Source organism: Glossina fuscipes, unplaced genomic scaffold (genome assembly GCF_014805625.2).
Source record: "Glossina fuscipes isolate IAEA_lab_2018 unplaced genomic scaffold, Yale_Gfus_2 60, whole genome shotgun sequence".
Taxonomy (NCBI): Eukaryota; Metazoa; Arthropoda; class Insecta; order Diptera; family Glossinidae; genus Glossina; species Glossina fuscipes.
This window is the reverse complement of record NW_023998432.1, coordinates 7878255-7902695: the sequence shown is the minus strand read 5'-3', so window position 1 is coordinate 7902695 and position 24441 is coordinate 7878255. Positions and strand designations below refer to the sequence as shown.

Here is a 24441-nt window from a genome sequence, read left to right as displayed (position 1 = left end):
AAAATACGACGGGAAGTTACATCCTTATGGTAAGCGAGCGATTTCATAACTCCACCTTACTTGGCATTTCATCATCAGATTGTGAAGAGCTCCTCAAACTTCATGATGGAACTGATGTAACCAATTTTTCGGATCTTCTTTCTTGTTAATACCGAAAATTTCATTTTGTCGTTTTCACCTGCGGCAAGAAAGCGCACCGTGTTATCTACTATAGCTCGTCTGCGCTCTAATTGGCCCAATAATTACGACAATCTAAATCTTTATGCAGATTTTATGAAAAAACAACCTACAGTGGGATGAAAGTTTACCCCAATTGTGGCATTCAATACGGTTCGATCCATGGTTTTTTTGATGCTAACTTAACAGTATATGTGGCTTGTATGTATGCACGGCCCAGACTGGGTGGTATTATTAGCATCTGCATAATATGCTCAAAGTCAAGAGTAGTCTCACCCTACCCAAGTTCGAATTATCAACAGCTTTATTAGACCGGAGCTTCTAAACAGTGCTATCGATTCATTACCCAATAAGCATGATTTCATTGCCGTCGGATTCAGTGGTCGTTTTGTCATAGTTGCGTGAGCTATCATCTAACTTTAACATTTTCGTACTAACAGGATTAGTTCAATCGAATTGCTTACCAACAAAAGGACCTGGCATTAATTTACACACAATATAAATCCCGCGAAATTGTTATCGAGAGGCGCGCCTACGGAAGAACATCCACATTAAAACTTTGGAAAACTACAGATTTTTTAAGAAACACTTCTTCTAATTGGCAAAAAATTCTAACGTTCTAAATGACGTGCCTGCGAGAACTGCGAATATCGTAATTCGTCGTCGGTCAAAATTGGTTCTTTTGCGCTATTCAACTTGAAAGTATATACAAACCTACTGATTCGCAACATGCGCCAGCCGCAAAAAATGAAGAGAAACGTTGTATATACAATGAAGCTTTATTCATTCGCGATATTTATCAATTAAACTGATTTTTTTTGGAGAAAACTTAAAAATCCAAATTTTGCATCCCATCATGTTATGAAAACTTCAGTCATTTACTGAAGCGCTAGTCATGCATTATCATCAAGACTTTTGGCATGCAGCGCCTTACTGCTTTCTCGTTGCAATTCAGCAGCAGTGTAGCGGTTGGAGGCCCAAAAACAATCAGCTACACAATCATCAAAGATGAGAAGCGTGCATTAGCGCATTTAGTGGTACTGCCGATTAATTATAATCCTGGTTGAAAGCCAACGCCTTTGAACGGAATGAGGAAGTTCATGGCACATTTGCCTATACAAAATATCAGCTGCACTTGGCTTAGGTAGACGCAAGCGAATCCAGCAACAATTTGCACATAGTTTCACGTTAATTTAAGTTACGTATAAATTATCTCTTTCTCGCTTATCTATGTGCGTATGAACGCTGTAATATTTGCTTCATTCTCCCTACATATTTATTATTATTATTATTATTATAATTTTAGACTAATGAAGTAAATTCCCAGACTAAAAAAAGACATTGAGAACTAGCAACCCAGGCTATCGGCTCTAATTTAAATAAATGGATATTAGAAAATGAGCTTAGTACTATTAATAAAGTAATATATGGAATTGATGTTCTGTTCTGAAGCTGATTGTAGAATGTCCAAAGGGTTAATCGTTCCAAATGCAATACTTCTAGCCGAGCAAAAGTTAAGGCAGTCGCAGAGAATGTGGTTTATGGTGAGAGTTTGTACACAACTCCAGATTGGGGCGGAAGACTTCTTCAAGATCCAATAGTGAGTTGCAATTGTATGACCAAGGTGAATTCTCGAAAATCTTTGGATCTTGGTTTTCTCAACATGTGTTGGATATAAAAGTAGAGTTAATTGAGGGTTAATGGAAGAGTAGTGTTGATGATGGTATTGTAAATTTCCTTCTGCAATTTTCTCTTTAACTTTTCTTCGAATGTATCTTTCAAGATCCAACTTTTCCATGACATCATCCATAATTAGAGGAGCAGAAGCAGCATCCTTTGCCGCTCGATCAACTTGCTCATTTCCAAATAAACCGATGGGACTTGGTACCCATAACATTTTAATTTTTCCGTCGGGTCTTGTAATTATATTCTTTAAGTTGTTGATGGTGTTCCATCTCGAAATCGAAGGATTCCGAATAGCTTTTAATACAGACAAACTGTCAGTAACAATGACGGTTTTGAGTTTGTTTTTATGGGCAAGGTTCGCAGCGTGAAGGATAGCTCTGTCTTCGGTTGTGAAAGTTGAAGTACTTTCGTGAAATATGTGGTTGAGAAGAACTCGTCCTGTAGCTCAACCATGGCACAAGCAGGAGGCAGACCAGAAGATTTTGAGCCGTCTGTGTATAAAAGATTCCAACCAGTGCTTTCCAATATTTGAGTTTTTCCAGCTATTAGATTCCTGAAGACGTAATTTAGTGTATTTTCTTTCTTGTGCATAGACAGCGAAATGTCAAAAGAGCAGTCTTTCAAAATCCATTGAGGTTCAACACCAAAAGAGCGGAAAATTTTTAAGAGAATGTTCAACTCCTTTGCGACGTACAAACAATAGTCAATTGCAGATGGTGACTTTGGAATTTTCTTCGCAATAATAACCTTTCTTACGTCATCACCGAGAATAGATTTGTTTGAATTAAAAAGCTTAGGGACTATTTTGACTTTTAACTCATAAAGCCTATTTTCTAAGGTTGGGAGACCAGTTTAAATTATAATATTATTTATGGGCATCGCCCGAAAAGCATAACAACTTGCTCTCACGGCTTGGTGATAGACCGGTTTAGGGATGTTGATATTAGATTTGCAGCTATTGCCGTAAATTATCAAAGCGTAGTTAATCTTGCTTAACACAAGCATTTTAGTAAGATAAGCAATAGTGTTAATATGCGAATGGCTTGTCCAAGCAACGTATTATATGAAATTCACTCTTGTTAAAATAGAATTTTTTAACCGAAGACAGTGTGTTTTCCAACGATATTTGTTCGAAAAAGTGAGCCCGAGAATATGCATCGTCTTCACGTTTAGTATTGGTAAGTCATTAATATGCATCAGTAGATTTTCTGCATCGCATATCTGCTTTCGACAAATGTGCATTTTTTTAGATTTTTGTATGGAAATTTTAGCCCCCGACGAGTTTGCCCATGCGGAGATCTCTCGTCCAATAGATTCGAGGATTTTGATTGCCTTGGTGCTATCTTTTTCTTTTGTAAAAATGTATACATCGTCTGCGTAGAGACAATGTTCCACTCTTGGTACACGACAAAGAATTTTACTAATTTCGTTGAAGGCGATTTGAAAAAGCGTGACAGAAAGAGGAGATCCTTGCGGAATGCCATCCATAAGCGGAAAGGAATCAGAGACATGATTGTTGATTCTAACTTTGAACCGCCGATGTGACATGAATGATTTGATGTAGTTGAAGAATTTCGGTCCAACATTCCATGATTTCAAGAGTCTTAAAATAACATTAAAGACCAACTCTGTCAAATGCTTTTTCGAAATCAATTGAAAAGATTGTTACATGGTTTCGTTCGGAAATTGCTTTGCTTGTAAAATAATCAATATGTAACAGAGCGTCGATGCACCCTCTACCCCGTTTGAAACCAACTTGTTGCTTTGTTATCAGTATCTTGGACTCAAGAAACTAAGATAATCTAGATGCCATAATCTTTTCCAATACCTTTGAGAGGCAAGATAAAAGAGAGATAGTCCGATGCGATGGAAACATTTTTTGACTTTGGAATTGGAACAACTGTTGCCATTTTCCACATGTAGGGTATATACCCTATGGCCAGTCATAAATACCGTATTATATAGGTCCAGTAATTTCTTTTTACTAGACTTAGACATAGCGCTGATCATTTGGTATGAGATGCGGTGTAGACTAGGTGTCTTCCCCTTCAAATTGGAGAGACAACTTCCAAGTTCTGAGGTAGATACGCAATTTTCCAGGAACATGGCACATCTATCGATATTATTTGAGTCCTTTTATTTTCGATGAAAGCACTGGAGAAGTTGCTGTCAGAGGAGTATTCGCACCACACTTTTCCAAAGTAATTAGAAATCTCATATGCGTCAGTTAAAGTTCCATAGGGATTGCAGATGGCAGAGATTTCGTTCAGATTTGAAGTCCCATTAAGTCTGTTGATTTTGTTCTAGACAACTTTCATTGATGTATTCCTGTGAATTCCTCTCGAAAAAAGTTCGAAACTAAGTGCCTTTGATTTTCGTAGTTCCTTCCTGAATAGAGCATTGGCCTTTTTGTATAATAACAAATGATCCTGATCAGGGTATCTCTTAAAGCGGTGCCATAGATTCATTTTATTTTTCCTCAAAAACGAAAGCGTGTTGTTCCACCAAGGAACCCTAGCTCCTTTAAAAGAGGTGTTGGATTGAGGAATAGAAAGATGAGCAGCCGTGCGAATCGCTTTAGACAAAATAGCAGCATCATGGTTGCAGTTCCCGTTAAATGGCTTTGAATTCAAGAATGACTCCACCTGTTTGGAGTAGTTGATCCAATCCGCTTTATCTAGGAGGAATTTGGCCTGTTTTGCTGGAGTAACAGAGGACGATGAAAGTTTAAGATCGATTATGATTGGAAAGTGATCGCTATTATGCAGATAATCAGAAATAGACCAGGAAACCAAAGGAAGAAGTGAGGGAGAGCAACAAGTTAAATCAATATGTGAGAATGTGGAAATACGGAGAATAAATTGTAGAGTTCTTGCTGAGAAAACGATTGCCAAGGTGGGATATAGAGCGAAAGCACTGTAAATTTTATGTTTAATATTATTTGTATCGCTACGGCTTGTACGTTTGAGCTAAAATTTATGCGTTTGTGAGATATATTTGATTTTATAAAAACACCAACTCCTTGTTTGAAATATGAATTTTGATCAGTCTTCGTGAAGTATCCAGTATATGATTTGGGTGGAATAGCATTAAAAGAGTTTCTACAATGGGTTTCTTGAAGCGATAAAAAGGTTGGATTAAAATCACTTGAGAGTGTACGGAGTTCATCAAAATTATTAATAAGTCCCTTAATGTTCCATTGTAGAATTTTAAAAGGTTTATTTAATTGTAATGACATGGAAGCAGAGTGGAATTAAGGTTAAGTTGACATGTCAACGTCTCCGCCGAGAAGGTCACTATAGGAATTTTTCGTGAATGATTTATTCTTACCAGCTGAATAATCTGTACTTAGGTGGTTTGGTACATTTGAAGCGCAACGAGTGGGCGCACGTGAATAATTTGAAATTGAAGGTTGATTAATGGATGAAAGAGTGGATTCATTACCACTTGTAATTTGTTGAGTAAAGTTGAGAGCTGGAGATTCTGAAGAATTTAGTAAATTAGTTTTTAGCATATATGTTGTTTGTTTAATTTTTTCAATATTTGGTGTTGCTTTGGTTTTCGAAGGTTGATTAATGGATGAAAGAATGGATTCATTACCACTTGTGATATGTTGAGTAAAGTTGAGAGCTGGAGATTCTGGAGAATTTGGTATATTAGATTTTAGCATATGTGTTATTGTTTTGATTTTTTCAATATTTCCAGTTGCTTGGATTTTTTCAATATTATCTTTGGCGGGTGATGTAACTGGTTTCGCAATATAATTTTTGGTTAATGGTGGAACACGTTTTTTATTAGAAGGAGTTGGAGTTAAAGGCTTACTAGGCACGATTTGAGAGGCAACAGCAGCGTAGGTATTGGTTTTTCCAATTCCTTGGGCTACAGATGGATTTCTTTCCCGGTATGTGCGTCGAGCTTCGCCCATGCTACAATAGTTTTCTGTTTTGATTTTTAGAGTTTCACGCATTTGTATAAAACGTGGGCATTGTTTGTCTAACGCAGAGTGCTGATCGTTGCAATTTAAGCAGAACCTACGCGTACAGTTTTCAGGATGTGAAGGAAGACCACAGTTAGCACAGGATGGAGGTCTGGTGCATCTTTTTGCCATATGGCCCAGGCGTTGGCAGTTTTTACACCTCATGGGATTTGGAATGTAGAGTTCTACTTTATATTTGTACCAAGCTACATCAACTGTTGTCGGTAGCCGATAGCGGTCAAAAGTCAAAATAATTCTTCCTGTAGGAGAGCGGGTTTTTCCATTGTCATTTAATTTGGTAAATTTGTAGACTTCAGTCATTCCTTGACTGCCCATTTCGCGCACAATTTCATCTTCCGGCACATGCTTTAAGCATGGGGCATAAATTACGCCTTTAACCGAGTTCAGTTTGTCATGCAGTTTACCGTATATAGCGCACAAATTGGCTAATGATTTAGACTTTATGAGCTTTTCGGTTGCGCTCGGTTTCCCAGCCAGGACAAGTAAATTTCCATCACGTAAAATCGATATAGAGTCTATATACGTTGTAATGCAATCTATTGCTTTTTTAATAGCGAAAGGGCTGAATTGCGAAATTGTTATGGAGGGATCAGTTGGAGAAATCACAACATAGTCTTTGTCAATAGGAATGATGCTACTGGTTGGCAACACCGGAAATTCGGAATTTTTAATTTTTTTTCTTTGAGGGGATACGTCTGCTAATAGATGAAATCTATTTGAGTTTTTATCAGGCGGCCCCGGGGCCATTATGCCTTATTGTTGTCTATTACTTACTTATTTGTGAAATAACCACTCACTTGAAAAGGTTTGGGAAACTACGGAGGATTGTGTCAAATGTTTTCAACTTTTTTTTTTAGGATTTAATAGAAACACGTACGGTATCCGCGATGATCAGTTTTAGCAATAAACACACAAAAAGTTCAATATATTTTAATAAATTTGAACTAGTTTAAAAACGTATAAAGCAAAAAGAAGATATTGCAAAATTTTTTTGCACAAGGAGAAAAATATTTGAGAAAGTGTGCCCTACATATTTAATATTCAAATATATAGAATATTTGAGTGATTATTTTTAAATGGTGAATCCCAGTAATAGAGTTTTGAAATATATATTTTTACATTTTTAGCGCTCTTTTTCAAGAAAGAGAAGAATTTTTTTGTGCACGTACAAGCAGAGATTAAAAGAGAAGTACAGCAACAATAAGGGGAAGACAGCTGATCACCAAAAGCGGTACCGAAACGTGTAGAGAGAGGTTTATTATATATATATTATTATACAAAAATAGATACTCTAGTTTTTATATTGAACAAGAATGGCCTTGCATAAAAAGCGATGAACCGTGTAATGCTATATACTCCTGAATACGAAAATAAGATAGTAAGCATAGAAAATAATAGCCACGAAACCAAGTGCAGACTATATTAAAGGCAACAAAAATTTGGATGTGGATTTGGGTAAAACTGAAATCGCTTTATTAATATTGACATTAGCGAATGGAGAACTGAAGTTTTTTAAAATAGCACTATAGGGATGAACTATAGTACCTTTTACCTTTGGTAATTTTGAGATATCGTTCTAGTCAAACCTTTCCAGCTGCTTTTTCTTTCGTGAATTTTATACTAAATATATGTATTTGCGTTTAATTGCTTGTAAAAAACATGAATTCTGACATTTTTCACCGAAAGTTGGGGTTATAGTCGTTTTGTCAAAACGTTTGCAACCCCTAAAAGGCAGCTTCCGGCACGTTATGACATTCACCTAGTCATTTGAAAATTTTGAAGCGATTTAGCCATGTCTGTCTGTCGCTATTTATGTAAAGATCTGAGGCACACATTGTCCCGGTCGCAAAATCTTTCTACATCCATTTGAAATGTGATACAACACTTGAGTCAAAATGGTTAAAGAACACGCCTATAGGAAAGCATAAACTGGGAACATCTATTTTCAAATTTTGAAATTTCATTTCATTGCGTTTTATCTTTTTAAACTTTTAAAATTAAACATGGTGGTAAATCTATGTAAAATGACCACACAAAGTTGGAATAATTTTGAAATATAGTATAAAAAATGTGCCCAAGTTAAATTATGAACAGCAAAAATCGCAATTCAGTGGCCACACGATAATGTAAACACTTGCCACTAGAAATGGCAATGCCAAAGTAATTTTGAGCAACTCTGAAAAAAATTATGAATCATAATAGCCCGTGTAATATTCCTATTTTTAATTTACGGTATTTAAAATATTCAATGTATTCTGAATATAAAATTTCGCTTCTTTACAAAAGTTACTGTTGCAGTTGTATTTAAAATATTTTTTTTTCTTTCGAAAACACCATTAGGGGAAGAACAAATCAAAGATGGATGAAGCTTCGAACAACAGTACAAATATCATCGGCTATGCAAAAGAAACCACCGTTAAAAAGAGAAGATTCTTTTCTGAAACGATTTTCTACGAGGCAAACTACTGCAACTCAAGTAAGCACAGTAAACTTTTGTGATCGTTTATATAGCAATCTCGAAAAACTCAATTTTGCATGATTATATTTATTTATTTATTTCATTCATTCTTCAATTCAGCTACAATTAACATTTCAGTTGAATACAGCGAGTTGTATTGCAACATGAAGATTGCAATATTTCTTAAAATAGTAATAAGTAGGATCTATGAACTTAAGATATATATTAAATTAGTAAATATCAGTTGCTGGTAGAATAAAACGTATAAAATAAAAGAAAAAATAAACGCATGTTCACGTACAGTCCTGAAATGGTCAGTAGCAACATTAGCGTGTGGATTAATCGCAATGTCGCCGCAAACATACCATCCCTTGAAATATTATTTTTTAACATCATATACTATTTGACTTCGCTATAAAACTTTTAGTTAATTAATTAATTACTTGCTTTGCTAAAGTATGAGCGCTGTAATAATTTTTCTTTTTGTGAACTTTGTGCGATTTGAATGTAAATCTCATTCAAATTTTTACATAAAACCCTAAATGAGTTAAGCAATGGATAGTTAGATCTACATTGACTACGTTCTCACTGATAAATTCTTCATAGACAATTAGGAAGGGCCCACTGCAGATTTCTCAACGCAAACAGTAAGAATTGTTTTTGAACGGATTTAATTGATCCGACTTGTTAACGATAGGACGGAGATCATATTACGGAAGCGTATTCCAATGCTATGCAAAGTCTAAACAAAGTCATGTGCAGTGTTTTTGTGGTGTATGAATCTGCAAGTTCACGCTACCAACGTTAAATAAAGCCACGTACGGACGGAGTTTTGTTAATACTTAATAAACTAACAAGATTATTATCCAATGCCATATATATATTCCATTATATATGTTCAATGCTCAATGCTTTTCTCAGCAAACTTCTTCACGAGAAGGGATAATTTTTTACATTTAAAAGATAATTTAACACCATTTAGCCGCGTTACTTAAGTCTAGGATTGAACGTTAATATAATTATATCAAATGTTGAAGAGGTGAGGACTTTAACATCATCCGCATACATCAACGTGTGGGATGACTCAATCATGTTCAGATAAAATACAGATAAGATTGGAACCAAGTGACTACATTGAGGAACGTCAGACAAAACTGGAAATTGAACCAGTTGAAAGGAATTATAGAGTCCTCAGGACGTTCTGTTTAGGATATATAATCCTATTCATTTAAAAATATATGCAGTTAAGCCCAGCGACAACAATTTGTAGACGAGAAACCTATGGTTATTTCTGCCAAAAGGCTTACTGAAGTCTGTATAAATGTGTTTAAAATCCACAGGAGAAAGCCTTAAACATTCGACTCGAAAGTTCAGGTAAGTTCGTGATGATTGATTTGCCATGTATAAAACGCAGGTACTTATCGGGAGAGCTGTAGGACCTTATTGCAAAAGTAAAATGTCAAGCAACGATACGCTCAAGAAATTAGTTTAATCAATTTAGCAACGTCTCTATGGTTTTCTACTGTTTACTCCATTTTTATGGATTATGAAGACTATTTTTCAAAATTGCAGAGAAAACTCTTGGTTTCAGAGCGGGGTTAAAAAGTATTGCAAGAACACCATAAAGTAACTCAGCACACGACTTCAATATAGATAACGCAATATCTTATCAAGGTCTGATGAATTAAAATACTTTACTTGTCTTAGGAAGAACTTCATCATCAAAAGAGTAATACTCGAAATTATAATTGCGCCTTTTACTCTGTGCCGATAAGCTATGGTGGCATCATAAATTTCGGCTAAAAAGTTAAGTTGAAAGAAATTCGTGGAGAAATTCGAAATCTCCACACCATTAGAAGGATCGGACCCATTAAAGGACATCAACGCAGGAAAGCGCCTGGCTTTGCGCTTATTGTTAACAAAAGTGTAAAAACATTTAGAATTGGTAAGCAGTGAAGACTTGACCTTGTAAACATATGAGTGACGAAATGTTTTGCTCCGTCAAGCGATGTAATCATTATTATACAGCCTGAATGGACATTAAAGCTTCGTGACACACGTGGTAAATTTAAATCCGTCGATCCTATAAAAACATCAGTTGTTTTAGACGCTTCAACAACTTCGCAGATAGGCGACGCAGCCTTCACGTAGAGTGGAAAAAAGTTATTTGCAATGTATGTGTAGAATGCTTAACAGCAAAGAAACTTAGTTAACTTGCTCAGTGTCGCTGCAATACCTATTGAACTATTAAATTAAAATACGGCTTACCGCAAAGATCAGTCACAGGAATATAGTTGATTTATTTTTTGGCTATGTATTCCTTTATACTACTAAAATTTATCAAATTTTCTTTACAGGTTTTGCCCACATTAACAAATATTATTATTATTATTATTAATTAGAAATTGTGTCATATTGTCCGGATAGCAGTGTATATATGGGGGAACGACGAGTATGCGCTTAACCGCTTCGAGCAGATTAGTTCACACACACACACGCACGCACACACAGACCTTCCTCGTGCAAGTGTGGTTACCCCCTCCATATTTTCCCCAACTCATAACTCCCCATCCGTTAACCCTGCTGCTCCCAGTACTGATGACATATGCTTGAAGGCAGTTCCTCCTAGAAAGGCCATATTTGTGTCAAGACTGGCACCAGATACATCTGTTGAAAACATAAGGGGTTATCTGGCTGCGAAAGCCCCTTCTGTCAATTTAAAGCGAGTTAGTATTTTCAAACTGGGTCCTTCTCAAGCTAGAGCTATCTCATCTTTTAAAATTCTAGTTCCGACCGAAAATATGGATTTGATTTTAAATAAAACTTTGTGGCCGGTTGGATCATTAATTAAGGAATTTATCCCTCGGGACCGACCCCGTAATGCGAATGCATTAGCTCTTTCCCCTTCAAAAAACTAAATACTTCTTCAGCCTCATTTTCTCTCATTTATCAAAATGTTAGGGGCCTAAACTCAAAAATTCGTTCTACCTTCCTAAATTCAGTGAGTACGGAGTTTTCCTGTCTGGTCTTCACTGAAACATGGCTGAAGCCAGTTCTACATTCGTCGGAACTTTTCCATAATTCGTTTCAAGTTTTCAGAAACGATCGTTTGTATCGTAATGGTGGTGGTGTTTTAATTGCTATTTCTACGGCACTCCCCACCTATTCGTTTGAATTTCCAACTACTCCCGATGTTGAATTTATCGCCATTCGAGTGAAATTTCCTAACAAACACTTATATGTGACCTGCTCCTATATTCCCCCAAATTCGGATATCTCTGTATATAAGAAACAGGCCGCCCTCATTTGTGAAGTGGCCAAGCAATCTAAATCTACCGATATAGTCCTTGCGTTGGGTGACTTCAACTTGCCTCGAGTCAATTGGTTTTACAGTGATAGTTCTGGCTGTTTGATTCCTTCCTCAACATCTGATAAAGCCGTTGTGTTCTTCAATGAATTATTTGATAATAATTTAGTTCAATACAATGGTACCCCTAATTGTAATGGGAGATTTCTTGATCTCTGCTTTGCAAATTTTCCTGAGTTTTGCGTTAATCGTTGTCTTCCGTTTAGTTTACCTGAGGATCCATATCATCCAGCATTGGGTGTTTCCTTTCATTACAAGTCTGTTGGTTCGTTGAACCTCTATAACGTTCCAAATTCAAATTTTTCATATCAACGTTATGATTTCCATAAAATCAATGTTTCCATACTAAAATCTCATCTTTCTCATTTTGTGCTCGATTTCTCAGAGGGAAGCATTGATAGCTTACTGTCGTCGTTCTACAATGTATTAAATCAAGCTATTTCTGCATCCGTTCTGATCAAGCAGTCCCGTCCTCGAAGTAAGGATCCCCCGTGGTTTAATAAGACAATTAAATACTACAAGAATAGGAAAAACAAGTTGTTCAAAAAATTTTCGAAAAGTGGTTCTTCTTTCGACTATTTCGCTTACTCTGTTGCAAGGCATAAATTTAATTCCCTCAACCGCCAATACTACTGCAGATACCTTCAGTTTGTTAAAGACTCCTTGTTTGCTAACCCTAAATACTTTTTTAATTTCGTTAATTCCAAAAGAAAAATCTCCATAAATCCGTCGTTTGTGTCTTTTAATGGCTCCGAGTCCTCGGATGATTTTGAATCCTCAAATCTCTTTGCGAAATACTTCCGACAGAACTTTTCAACTGCCAATTTTGATTTATCGGAAAATTATCCATATTCGATTTCTAATTCGGTTTCAATTCCTAACTTTGTTATATCGGAAAATGACGTTTTTGAAGGATTGAACTCTCTGAAATATAATTGTTCGCCTCGACCCGATGGCATCCCCTCATGTGTACTTATATCTTGTGCTGGCGAGCTTTGTGATGTTATCTCAAAGATTTTTAATAAGTCTTTGAATTTAGGTGTTTTCCCTTTGTGTTGGAAGACTTCTTTCCTTATTCCTATTCACAAAAGTGGTAGTAGGCAACTTGTAGAGAACTACAGAGGCATCGCCAAGTTGAGTGTCTTACCTAAACTGTTCGAGCGAATTGTGGCTCAGCATATAGCCTTTTCCATGAAATTGTATATTTCTCCTTTCCAGCATGGTTTTCGAAAGGGAAGATCTACGGTGACCAATCTGTTGGAGTTTACTTCTCATGTTTTCAAGGCTTTTTCTAGTGGTTCTCGCACTGATGTCATTTACACTGATTTTAGCAAGGCGTTTGATATGGTTAATCATAGACTTCTTAGATTTAAAATCCAGACCTCTGGCTTTCCTCTCTTCTTAGTTGAATGGTTAAGCTCTTATCTATATGGTAGATCATTCAGGGTTTTGTTTAACCTCATTACCTCGGATGAATTTCCCGTGACGTCTGGCGTACCTCAAGGTAGCCACTTGGGACCTATTTTATTTAATCTTTACATCAATGATTTGCCCTCCGTGATTAAATTCAGTAAGATTTTAATGTATGCTGATGATGTGAAACTGTTTACTTCTTTTTCCGTAGAATCGCAATCACATCATCTTCAAAGTGATTTGAACAATTTGGTTGCATGGTGCTCCCTCAATCTTCTGAAGCTAAATCTAAATAAATGTAAGAAGCTTTCTTTCTTAAGAAGGAAGTCGTTTAGTACCCAATACTTCATTGATTCGCACAGGTTGGAAGACGTCGATTCGTTCATTGATTTAGGCGTTCTATTCGATTATAGGTTACGTTTCAATTTGCATATTGAGTCCTCGTTAAGCAAAGCTAGGTCCGCTCTTGGTTTTATAAAGAGGTGGTCCAAAGAGCTTGATGATCCTTATATTACTAAAAGGCTTTACACGTGTTTGGTTAGACCTATTCTTGAGTATGCCTCTGTTGTGTGGTCTCCTTCATATAGATGCTACGTTGGTTCAATTTAATCTATACAAAAGCAATTCTTGCTGTTTGCACTTAGGAATTTGGGTTGGGACCCGATTTCCACTCTTCCACCCTATGAAAATAGGTTGCTTCTGTTATCCTTACCGTCACTCGAGAAACGTAGATTTGTTCTTGGGGTTTCCTTCCTAATCAAATTAATAAATGGTGCAATTGATTCGCCCGCATTACTTCGTGAGATTTGCTTTAATGTCCCTAACCGCTTCTCTAGGTACTTTATGTTGATAAAACTTAGTCAATGCAAATATAACTTTGAACTGTTTAACCCGCTCAGAGTTGTTTGCAAGAACCTAAATGATGTCTACCATCTATTCTCATTAACGGACTCTTTAAAGTCTATTAAAGCAATATTGCTCAACAAGCACGATTTACCTATGTCGTGCTTAAACTGATTTAACCTTAGATTTTGTCATTATGAGTCGAAAATTAATTTGTTGTTAACAATTATCGGTTGCCAAGCTTATGCATGTTTGCGATGGCTTAGGGGTTCACTTGCAATTTGGTCCTGTATCGGTTGTGGCGTGGCTCTATGCTAATTGTGTACATGCTTTTTTTTTTTTTTTCTTTCTTTTTTTTTTTCCTCCTTATTTGTTTTATTGTACTTATACTAAGTTTTATTATTAAATAATTTTAAGATTTACTTAAGAGTCAATTGAACTCGACTGCCATTTTGTTTTAGTTGAGTTTCTTGTATAAGTGGAATAAATAAATAAATAAAATAAAAAAAAATAAATAAACTAACTTCACTAACACATACCCACTGTTCCCTCACATGCATAACGTTTGCTCTTTCCCCACACCATTAAGCAACAACATATATTTTTCATACCAACAAACAATTCAAAATCCAACTCAATTTTCAGTGAAAAAGGGATTGCTCGTATGAAAGTACGAGCAAAAAATAACATTACTTGCGTATCTATCCTATTACATACCCACACCTTATGTTCGCCAAAAATGTTCTTCGATCAATCCTATCTTTGTTATGTACATCCTAATTAACAAACGAAAAAAGGCTTCCTTCCAATTCATATATTATTTGTGATGCTGATAACAATTGAACACAACCGTGCATAGAAATGCATAACTAAATTTGAATTTACTATGTACATCCTTATTAACAAACGAAAAAAGGATTCCTTCATGGGCATGCATTATTTATGATACTGATAATAAGTAAACACGAACGTGTATACAAATGCATAAACAAATTTCCAGGAAGAAGAAAAATTAAGTGCGCTTTGGGTGGTGCACCTATTTCACCATATTGTATTTCAAAACACTCAAATGTTTTATAATCCTTTCTCATTTGTATTCTTACTATTAGTATTTCGATTCATATAAATACCCGTTTAAAAGTGGAAAAAGAATTAGTATTATGGTGCATTATAAACGACAAAAAAAGCCAAACTGCATATTGCTTATTACTTTATAGCCATACTTAAAAGTATTTATCGAGAAAAACGAAAGGTAATAAAAGCCAGAAGGAGTTTTACAAGTAGTGCTTGAAGGTAAGTTCGCCAAGATTTCTTTCCTATATAAGCAGTGTTTTCTCTTTACTTATTTTAAAAATAATCAAACTATAAAGCTGAGTAAACTACCAACGTTCCATTTAGAAAAGCTTTAAATATTTAAGAAAATGGAATTAGTCAACAATACAACAACAACACCAATATTATCAACATCACTACAAAACGAAAATGTACATACTGCAGGAGTAAGAATGTTAGGAAGCTACCATTCTCATATGACAACCAACTTTGTCATTTTTATACCTTCCTAATGTCAGGTTCGATTTCAGGCTCGGTATTTCGATTTCCGACGACAACGAAGGTGAACTTGAAGATTTTTGATGAACGCAACCTAGCAGATAATCTCCAGCGTCATTGAGTCAAATTGCTTAAATTTCTCAAAGGTCGAAGTTAAATTGGGCACCTGTCTCCCAATCAAGCTTCATGCAAAATAACCAAATTTGGCAGTTCCATCAAAATGGGACTCCAGACTACGACTCCCGATATAAGTCGCAAGAATATTCCAAGAGAAGATTTAAGCAATGACCATTATTACGTAACATTTTTCAAAGTTTCAGTAATAAAATTCTTGATGAGATAATAAACTAAAGGATTAAATAAATAACAATAATTAACAATATGTTTTTTATAATCAGAGCGGTAAAGATGTGAATGTGAGCTTCGTTGAACCTATTAAAATAAATTATAAATTGAATTTTGGTGAGTTTCTTGGAATAGTTGAATGTGAAGCAAAAGCAACTTAATTTAGACAGAAAATCTCCCTTTATTTGGAATCACCTGCGGGTGACTTAGTGTGGATGCTTCTGTCGAAGCGCCTTCCATCCAAAAACCGCTTGAAAAAAAATGGAATGGATAACTTTAGTGTACCTAGTTTTGAGTTTATTCAAAACGAAAATAAAGGATTTAATGTCGAATTGGAAAATTTAACTTTTGTTTTATTAAAAATTCCTTTTACATAGTTTAAGAACTTTTTTATTATTAAACCTGCAGTGAGTTTTACTAAATTGTTTTAGATAAGCATTTAAACTGTTCCGTTTACTTTTGTATAAACTATAAACCAAAGCATAATTATGACAAGTGCCTAAAAAGTATCTTCTGATCTGCTGCCTTTTATATGTATACGCGTCTATTTAAAAAATTGCAAAATTTTTTCAAGGGGTTTTTACCATAGCAACGGTCAAATGCTAGTATAAAACAGTCGTTATCAAAAAGTTTCTTTTTTATATGAGGACCATGATCTGAGTGATTGATTCAGTCTAATTTGAATATAAGCTATTAGCTCCGGTTGTCTTAATTTTGCTGCTGAATAAACGAATTCAAGTGGTTGAGCGAATATTTGAACACCATTTACTGAAGAATTAAATCTTTGAAAATGTTCGAACTTGAAAGGATCCATTGGTCGATCGCTTGAATAAGCACTACTACAAGCCATAGAAACAGCTAAAAATGTTGGAAGTTGTCCTATGACGATATTATTTAATGATAGAGTATGACTTCCACGATACAGAGCGAACGTCTTAACTTGTACTATTTTGGACGGATATAAAGCTGCTTTTGTTTGGAGTACTTTATTATGAGTACTCCAGGATTAATAATTATATGATTCGTTTATGAATTGTGCTTCCAATATTTTCCATCCATAATGTAAAGCAACGTAAAAATTCTCCATGTAGTTCATAGGTCAAAATTTTCTGCATGAATTCAAAATTGGTTTGTAATAGTTTTGATTTAACGTTGATGGAAATATACATTTTTATAAATACTCTCACCTGTCTGAATTGGAGATTTCTCAACCGATTTTTGTTTTTTATTCGAATTGATAATATTTGCATTTTTAATCAAATCAACCGTGGTTTTAAGTTATCAATAAATCGATTGTTATATAGAGAAGTAGGTCTCTGAATTCTCGGGTTTCTGTCAGGTTTTTCAGGTTGTTTGCTTACTTGATGTGGAGTGACTCCTGTATTTCTGGTTAGGTACTTTTTAGGCGTCATTCAATTCATCTTTCGAAATACTTTTGTCCAAGTCACTTTCCAATTTTTCTCTGCTATTAGTGAATGTGCTGTCATTGTTTACGGTTTTTAGAGGAATTTCATGTTTCTCAATGTGAACTTTCGCATTTTTTACATCATTTTTAGAAAATATTATTTCAGGTACATTATCAAAATTTTCTTTTTCCAATTTTCTTTTAAGATTAGTATTTAATTCTTGTTCAATTTTGATCCACTTCTTATATTCTGAAAGAGAGACGATCTTGAAATATGGTAATAACTTTCTATTAATATGTTGCGCTGAATATTTGTCATCCATCATTACAGCATATGCGTTTGGGTATAGTAAAACTACTTTATTTAGTTTCGAATTAAATTTACTGAACATTGCCTAACAATTTTCGGATGAATCAACGTAATAGCCACGCTAAAATTATAGGCAAGAGCCCCCACTGTTCTGCACAAAAACTTTCCTTTTGGACTTTATGGTCGCGTTTTGGTTTATGGTCTCGATGAATCGAAGTCCTTTTTTATACGTATTTAAAGCCTCCAAATCCTTATTTTTTAGTTTATTGTTTCCAATTATGGTGTTAAAAATAATCTCATTCAAAGTTTTGATTAATCATCGTCAGAACAGTTCAGTATAGCTATTCTTAGTTTGTTATTATTGGTTTTGAAAAGCAATAGCAAAAATTCGAATTAAATATGTTCGTTTAGTATCTTAATAAATCATTTACGCCTTGCGTAAGGTCCATTAATATATAACCGTGAGGTTTAATGGTCACGTCTTTATATATTCTCTTAACTTTAAATGAATTTTCGGGACGAATTTGACTCGCTAAATTGTTTAAATTGTACGATATCTTTAGGTCACCGGAAAAAACTTTCCGATTCATCCAAAAAGCAATTAATGATATCTGGAAATTAGATTTAGCTGAGTTAATTCCGTTTCAAAAACTAAATAAAGGCTACAAATACCTTGTGGTTGTAATTGACGTATTTTCCAAATACACTTTCGCACAACCAGTAAAATCTAAAAGTTCAACTCAGATAGTTAAGGCCATGAGAAAGGTATTAAAAAGAAGAGATATCTCTCCAAAGAATATTCAGGCAGATCAGGGAAGGAATTTTTTAAACAAGATTTTAAAGAGTTGATGAAAGATTATTACACTAACAATTATCGCACATACACTAATATGAAAGCCTCCAAATATGAAAGATTTAATAAAAAATATTAGAAAACTTAATGCGGGTAATGTTTAGTGAAAACCGCACAAATGGATAGACTTATTTCAAACCTTACTAGCCAAATACACTAATATATATCATAGAATAATAAAAACGAAACCAAATGAAGTCAAAAAAGACAACGAGAGGTAGATATTACAAGGTGTATATTACTTTCGCAAACCATTCCAAAATCAAAGTTTAAAGTTGGATATTATGATGGAATTATCGAATTTAAAGGAATATTTTTTAAAGGCTATGAACCGAGCTGGACCGCCGAAATACTTCAGTTTAGTTAAATAAAAATTACGAATTCTGCTATTTACATTATTAAGCATTAAAAGGATGTAACGATTTCACGTCAGGGTTCCCCGTTCTATAGCCGGGGTATAGTCAGTGCTAATTCCAGGCGTTCTTTGCAAGGAAATTTATTGTTTAAGAAGACCTTTTGTATTTGTTGCCTAATTTGTTTTTTTTTTTCAGGAATGTAAATTTTAGTTTACATTATTCAAAATAATAATTAAATAGGAAGTTCACATGGGTGGATGGGTATGAATATAAGTATAAGTATAAGTGTATATGTATGTGAGAATAGTGTGAGAATAGTATTTTTATATATATGCATAAGCGTAAGGGAGCGATCGCTTCTTTACATGGAGACTGAAATATTAGGATAATTTTATGAAATGCAAAAACGTTGTGGCAGGAATGCCTATTTAGAGGAAAAGATATTGAAGAAGAAGAGAAGCAAATTTTCTTTCAAATGGCTAGGGTTGGGTGAAACTCATAATTCATGGGTTAACAAAATTAAATTACTTCGATAAAAATGTATAAGTTCAAACGAAAGTGTTCGCTATTATTATTAATATTTTTATTACTGTTGCTGTAAATATTAAAATCTAAATAAAATAAAAATTCAACAATTTTTTTTACATCTATTCATATATACATATTATCTACACATTGTTATTTATCTATTAATTTATTGATTACTTATTTTATAATTTCCCTACGCTAAAGTGGAAATTTTATCCTCTAAAATAAAGATCTTATCATCTAAATAATCGAGCGCTATTTTTTTGCAGATCTCTGTAGACAATCTGTGAGATCTTCTTTTTATGAGTCCCTGTTCACCATAAAAAGATTTTCTACGTATAATGTAGTCTTTATAATCACTGTATTTATTAAGTATTTTTATTTTCGAGGGTAAACAATTAGCACTACACGCTTGGTCTATTGGTTATATTATAAGACACTCACCTCCGGAAGAATCTAAGAAAAAGTTATGAAGAAATTCATATCATCAAATTTTACGGGGACAACCAGGAAACGAATATAAATTCAGAGCATGAATTATATGAAGTGATTAATCTAAGAACGTTTTTTACTAGTTTCTTTACAGTAGTATTGTTTACTTATTGATCTGCTTGCGTTTTAGAGGGATGACCGATATACGTTAACTCCAGCACTAATTATGTACAAGGCTGAACGATTGAAGAATGGGAGGTTCAAATTGCATCTAAGGATGCAAGAAGGTAAAGAATTACGCAATCGGGCTTGAGTCAGGTCTTTTAACAAATCGAATAATATAACACAGGACATTAAAAAAATTCCTTTTATTGATTGAGAAGTGTTATTTCAAAATCTCTCTGCAGCTGGCTTACACACGATCGCTTGGCAGGCTTAGAAGATTAATTGATTTTTCTGCCTGTAAAGTTGGCATATCATATGAACAACACGCTCACATGACCAGTATATCAGGAATCTATGAGAATCTTTTTTAGGGGTTATAACGGGTTATATCTGTAAGTCCTCAAGGTCTGTCCAACTATAGAGCTACAGACTAAATTATTTTTTAGGGCTACATTAAATAGCCCCATAAAGTTTGTTATTAGTTAACTTGTTTTTTCCAAGCAGAACATAGTATGAAGAAAAATTTGTGCTTGCCTTTTCAAGGTTCAACTAAAGACCGATAAATTTTCATCCTAATCTCGTTTAGAGAGTTTAATGTACGATGTGATGGGTGCTAAACGGATCGATTTACTCGTCAGTTCGCATTAGCTAACAGAGTAGAAAAGGCGGTAAAGTTATGACGAACACCACAATACTCTAATGGACGACTTGAATGGGACTTAATTGACTAAGGTACACTAAAGGTGTGAAAAAGACGGTTTTCCAGAAAAGCAACTATATTTTGGGTATTAAGCTTTTTGATAGGTTAGAGAAAGTGAAATTTCCGCAAATGATCGAGAACCGTAATAACATCAATATGATTAAAAACCAATTTCGGATAAGGACCTAATAAATGGAGATATAACTTTGCAAAAGCCCGAACATAAATTGTTGTCTGGCCCATAGGTGACCTAAGAACTGGGTTCGGTACTTCCGTTTGGTTATAGACATCACAGGTGGGACCAAACTCTGAAATTTGGTTAACCATTTTCGCCCAATAAAAATAGGATTTTAAGTTAAATATGGTTTTAATGATGCCTCCAAGTGCGCTCAATGGATGCTTATGAATTTAATTAAGCCATTTGTAAGATGACTGATGGAACCCATTATATAACTAATGTTAGATAAATGCGTCAATTTAGCGTGCGCTTAGTTCCTTAACGAAACATATTGCGGTCAATTCTTCTAAAAGGCAATTATCCGTGTGTACACGATTAATTTCTTGGACGTCTTCGAAATGAACACGGGACAATGAATCGGGCACAATTAAGAAATTGATGCTTATTTAAGAAATTGATAGGTTGTAATTTAACTATTCATCTAGCCAGCCGACTGTATAGACCCATTAAACATATTAACCATATGAGAGAATCTAAAATAACTTCAAACTCATGTCCTTCCTTATAGGGTCGGAACTTTTTGATAGCCAAAAAGGCTGTTAAATATTCTTGTTTTGATGCAGAATAATTACTTTGAGCGCCATAAAGTTTATAAGACATATAAGCAATAGGAACCTCTTTTTCTATTATTTTTCTTTTGAGCTAACACAGTGCCAACTCCAAATTAGCTTGCATCACGTTGTAAAGAAAATAGGCGAGTGAAATCTGGACTCCGTAATAACGCTACAGAACATAGTTGTACTTTCAGATGTTCAAAAAAAGCCTTGCTTCCTCTGACAATTCGTAATTCTTCTTCTTCTTTAACATATCAGCCCAGGGGGTGAACAGAGATGCGAAATCACGCACGAAACGATGGTATCAACCACAAATACCTAAAAATTTTCATCAGTGGCGAACAGATTTCAGCAAAGCATAGCCACAAATGGTGCAAAGTTTATCAGGATCTGTTTGGATATTTCCATGACCGATTATATGTCCCAGGTATTTACTTACACATGAAATTCAACTAAAATAAATTAATAGCCGAATTTAATAGACTCTTAGACGTGAGTCTTATATATAATCGAAAACTAGCATAAAGATGTATAGAAAAGAAAAGAAAAACACAGAAGCAAAAATTAATTCATGTATAAATAAATAAAAAAAGGAAAAAAACCTGTGCGCGTCTAGCGCAGAGGGACAGCCTCATCCGATGCAGATCCGAGTTGCGAGTAAACCCCTAAACCATTGTTAACATGCAAAAGCTTGGCAACCGATAACAGTAACCAACACGAATTGATTTCCGACTCATAAGGAGATGTTGATATTACAAGTTAGTTTAGATTGGACATAGGCAAATCGCGTGTATTAAGCAAAGTTGCTTTAATAGAATTTAAAGAGTTCGATATTGAGATTAAGTGATAGACATGATTTAGATTTTTGCAAACAACTCGATAGTACCTTTAATTAACTTAGTCAAGAAGGAGATACCAATAATGAATCCACGTTTATTAAGTGACGGTAAGGACAACAGAAGCAACCTATTATCGTAAGGAGGCGAAGAGACAAGCGGGTCCCAACACAAATTCTTAAGGACAAACAGCAAGAATTGCTTTTGAACTGATTGAATTGAATCTACATAACACCTATAGGAAGGAGACCACACAACCGAAATACTGAAATATTGGTCTAATTAAGCACATGTATAGGTTTTTTGTAATGTAAGGATCCTTAAGTTCTTTGAATTACTTCTTAATGAAACCAAGCGCGAAACTGACTTTACTTAAAGAGAACTCAATGTGCAAATTAAAAACAATTTTTTGCCGAATAGAACCCCTAATGATGAGCGAATCAACTTTTCCCAAATTGTATGCATCAGTGAAATACTCAGTATTGAATGGCTTCCTTTTTAAGAAAGAAACCTCGTTACAACTAAAAACCGAGGATGTGTTTAGACTTTCACAAGAGGGATCTTTGACTAGGTCAAAGGTGCCAACGAAATCGATTCCTTAGAAGAAATGGAATAATCAAAAAAGTCAGTTTTACTTTTAAAAGTAAGATCATTGGTTATGCAATGCAGCATGTCAGTCGTTTTCAAAGATACAATAAATGTTTTCTAAGGGTATTTATTTCCTTGAAGAAAACTTTTTGCATAATTGGAAGCAAAACCTGGAACAGAGAACCAGCATCAACTAGACCTGCTTCATCTTGAGCAAACAACTGAACAGAAACAAATAGTCGGATGTCAGAACAGAACAACAGGATAATCTTCTACTGTTTAAAACAAATTTCCAGAAGCGACGTAATCAAGTGATGGATCGTTTAAATCGTTTAAAAATCGAAAGAACGGAGAAGATTTCGTTAAAAATTCAGTCTTTGGTCTTATTATATTCAAGCAAACTGACGTGATAAGGTTTGAGAATCCTATGAGGGAAGTTTTCGCACGCACTATGGGAAACATGATTGTCTAATTGAATTATCTCGGACTGACCATTCAATGAAATTTTGGAACCCGCTGTAGGAATTGTTTGGAATGAGACAGGCCGTGTTTAAATTAATGCGCCTTTGGGGCCCTCGGAAGATTCAGCGAATTTGCTCATAAGCTTTGTGGAGTGTTGCTACATTTAAGACAATTTGGTTTCAAGAAGTGGCACAATCATAACAGAATACACGTCTATCAGCTGGGCAGTCTTTGCAGCCATGGCCGTTCTTCCGACAAGTCATTGTTTTAATTTCATCGATAATATCATCATAAAGCTTACCCTTTTAAATTTCAGAAACATTGCGAACGTTGAATTTGGTGAACCTAGATTTATTTAGCTCTTCATCTAGAAGCTTATGCCTTAATACAAATTCTCTTAAACAAGCTGGAGATGTAATTTCGAAATGCAAATGTTCCTCACGAATTTCTGGGCGTAAATTCCTTTCAATTCTGATATAGAAATTTCAAGTCGATCGGATAATTGCAAGATAATGTTACATTATATATCAAAAGTTTTCAAGTAACTTTGGCTACCATAAGTCATTTCTCTTAAATGTCGATCCCTAAATTGAATTCTTAGATCACAGCACAGGCTATCCCATTCAACAAACTGAACCTTATGATTGTATCTCCAATGTCAATCTAATGCTTTCTCCATAAATATTTTGTGAAAGTGGCGGCATAAAACTTCAAAGTTTTTTCATAATCTCTGTATAGTTAGAACTTGGAATCGATACAAAAAATTATTAACCGTCAAGCCTTTCTTTTTCATTGCCACTAAACTTTAAAAGTCAACTGGTTTTAATATTGGACACTTTGTATGGGCTCAAATCTTAATATGAAGGATTATTGGGTGGTCTAAGGGATATCGGAAGCGATACAATGGGAACTGAAAAATTACCAAAATTTGATTGACGTTGAGCAGTATTTATTTTAATTCCGATATAAAAGTTTCGATAATGAGAGACTTTATCATTGAAATTGATACATTATTAGCAGGCAATTGTGATGGCGTAGCCTGTATATTCGTTCTAAGTTGCGTATTTGACTCAGATTTTTGGTTCAAAATATCAAGCGTGAGATCTTTGTTGCACTGAAATGTTGAACTGACGTATAATATGTAGTGATAAATGCGATAATTCAGTGGATTAACAAT

At 34.7% G+C, this 24441-nt stretch overlaps 1 protein-coding gene across 1 annotated transcript in view; it reads left to right on the top strand.

The window, feature by feature from the left end:
• Nucleotides 1-24441, top strand: part of LOC119637678 — a 204603-nt gene that overhangs the window by 46922 nt on the left and 133240 nt on the right. Inside the window, exon 4 of the mRNA XM_038033873.1 lies at nt 8201-8336. Coding sequence (XP_037889801.1) covers nt 8201-8336 — 136 coding nt within the window. The remainder of the gene's footprint in view (nt 1-8200; nt 8337-24441) is intronic.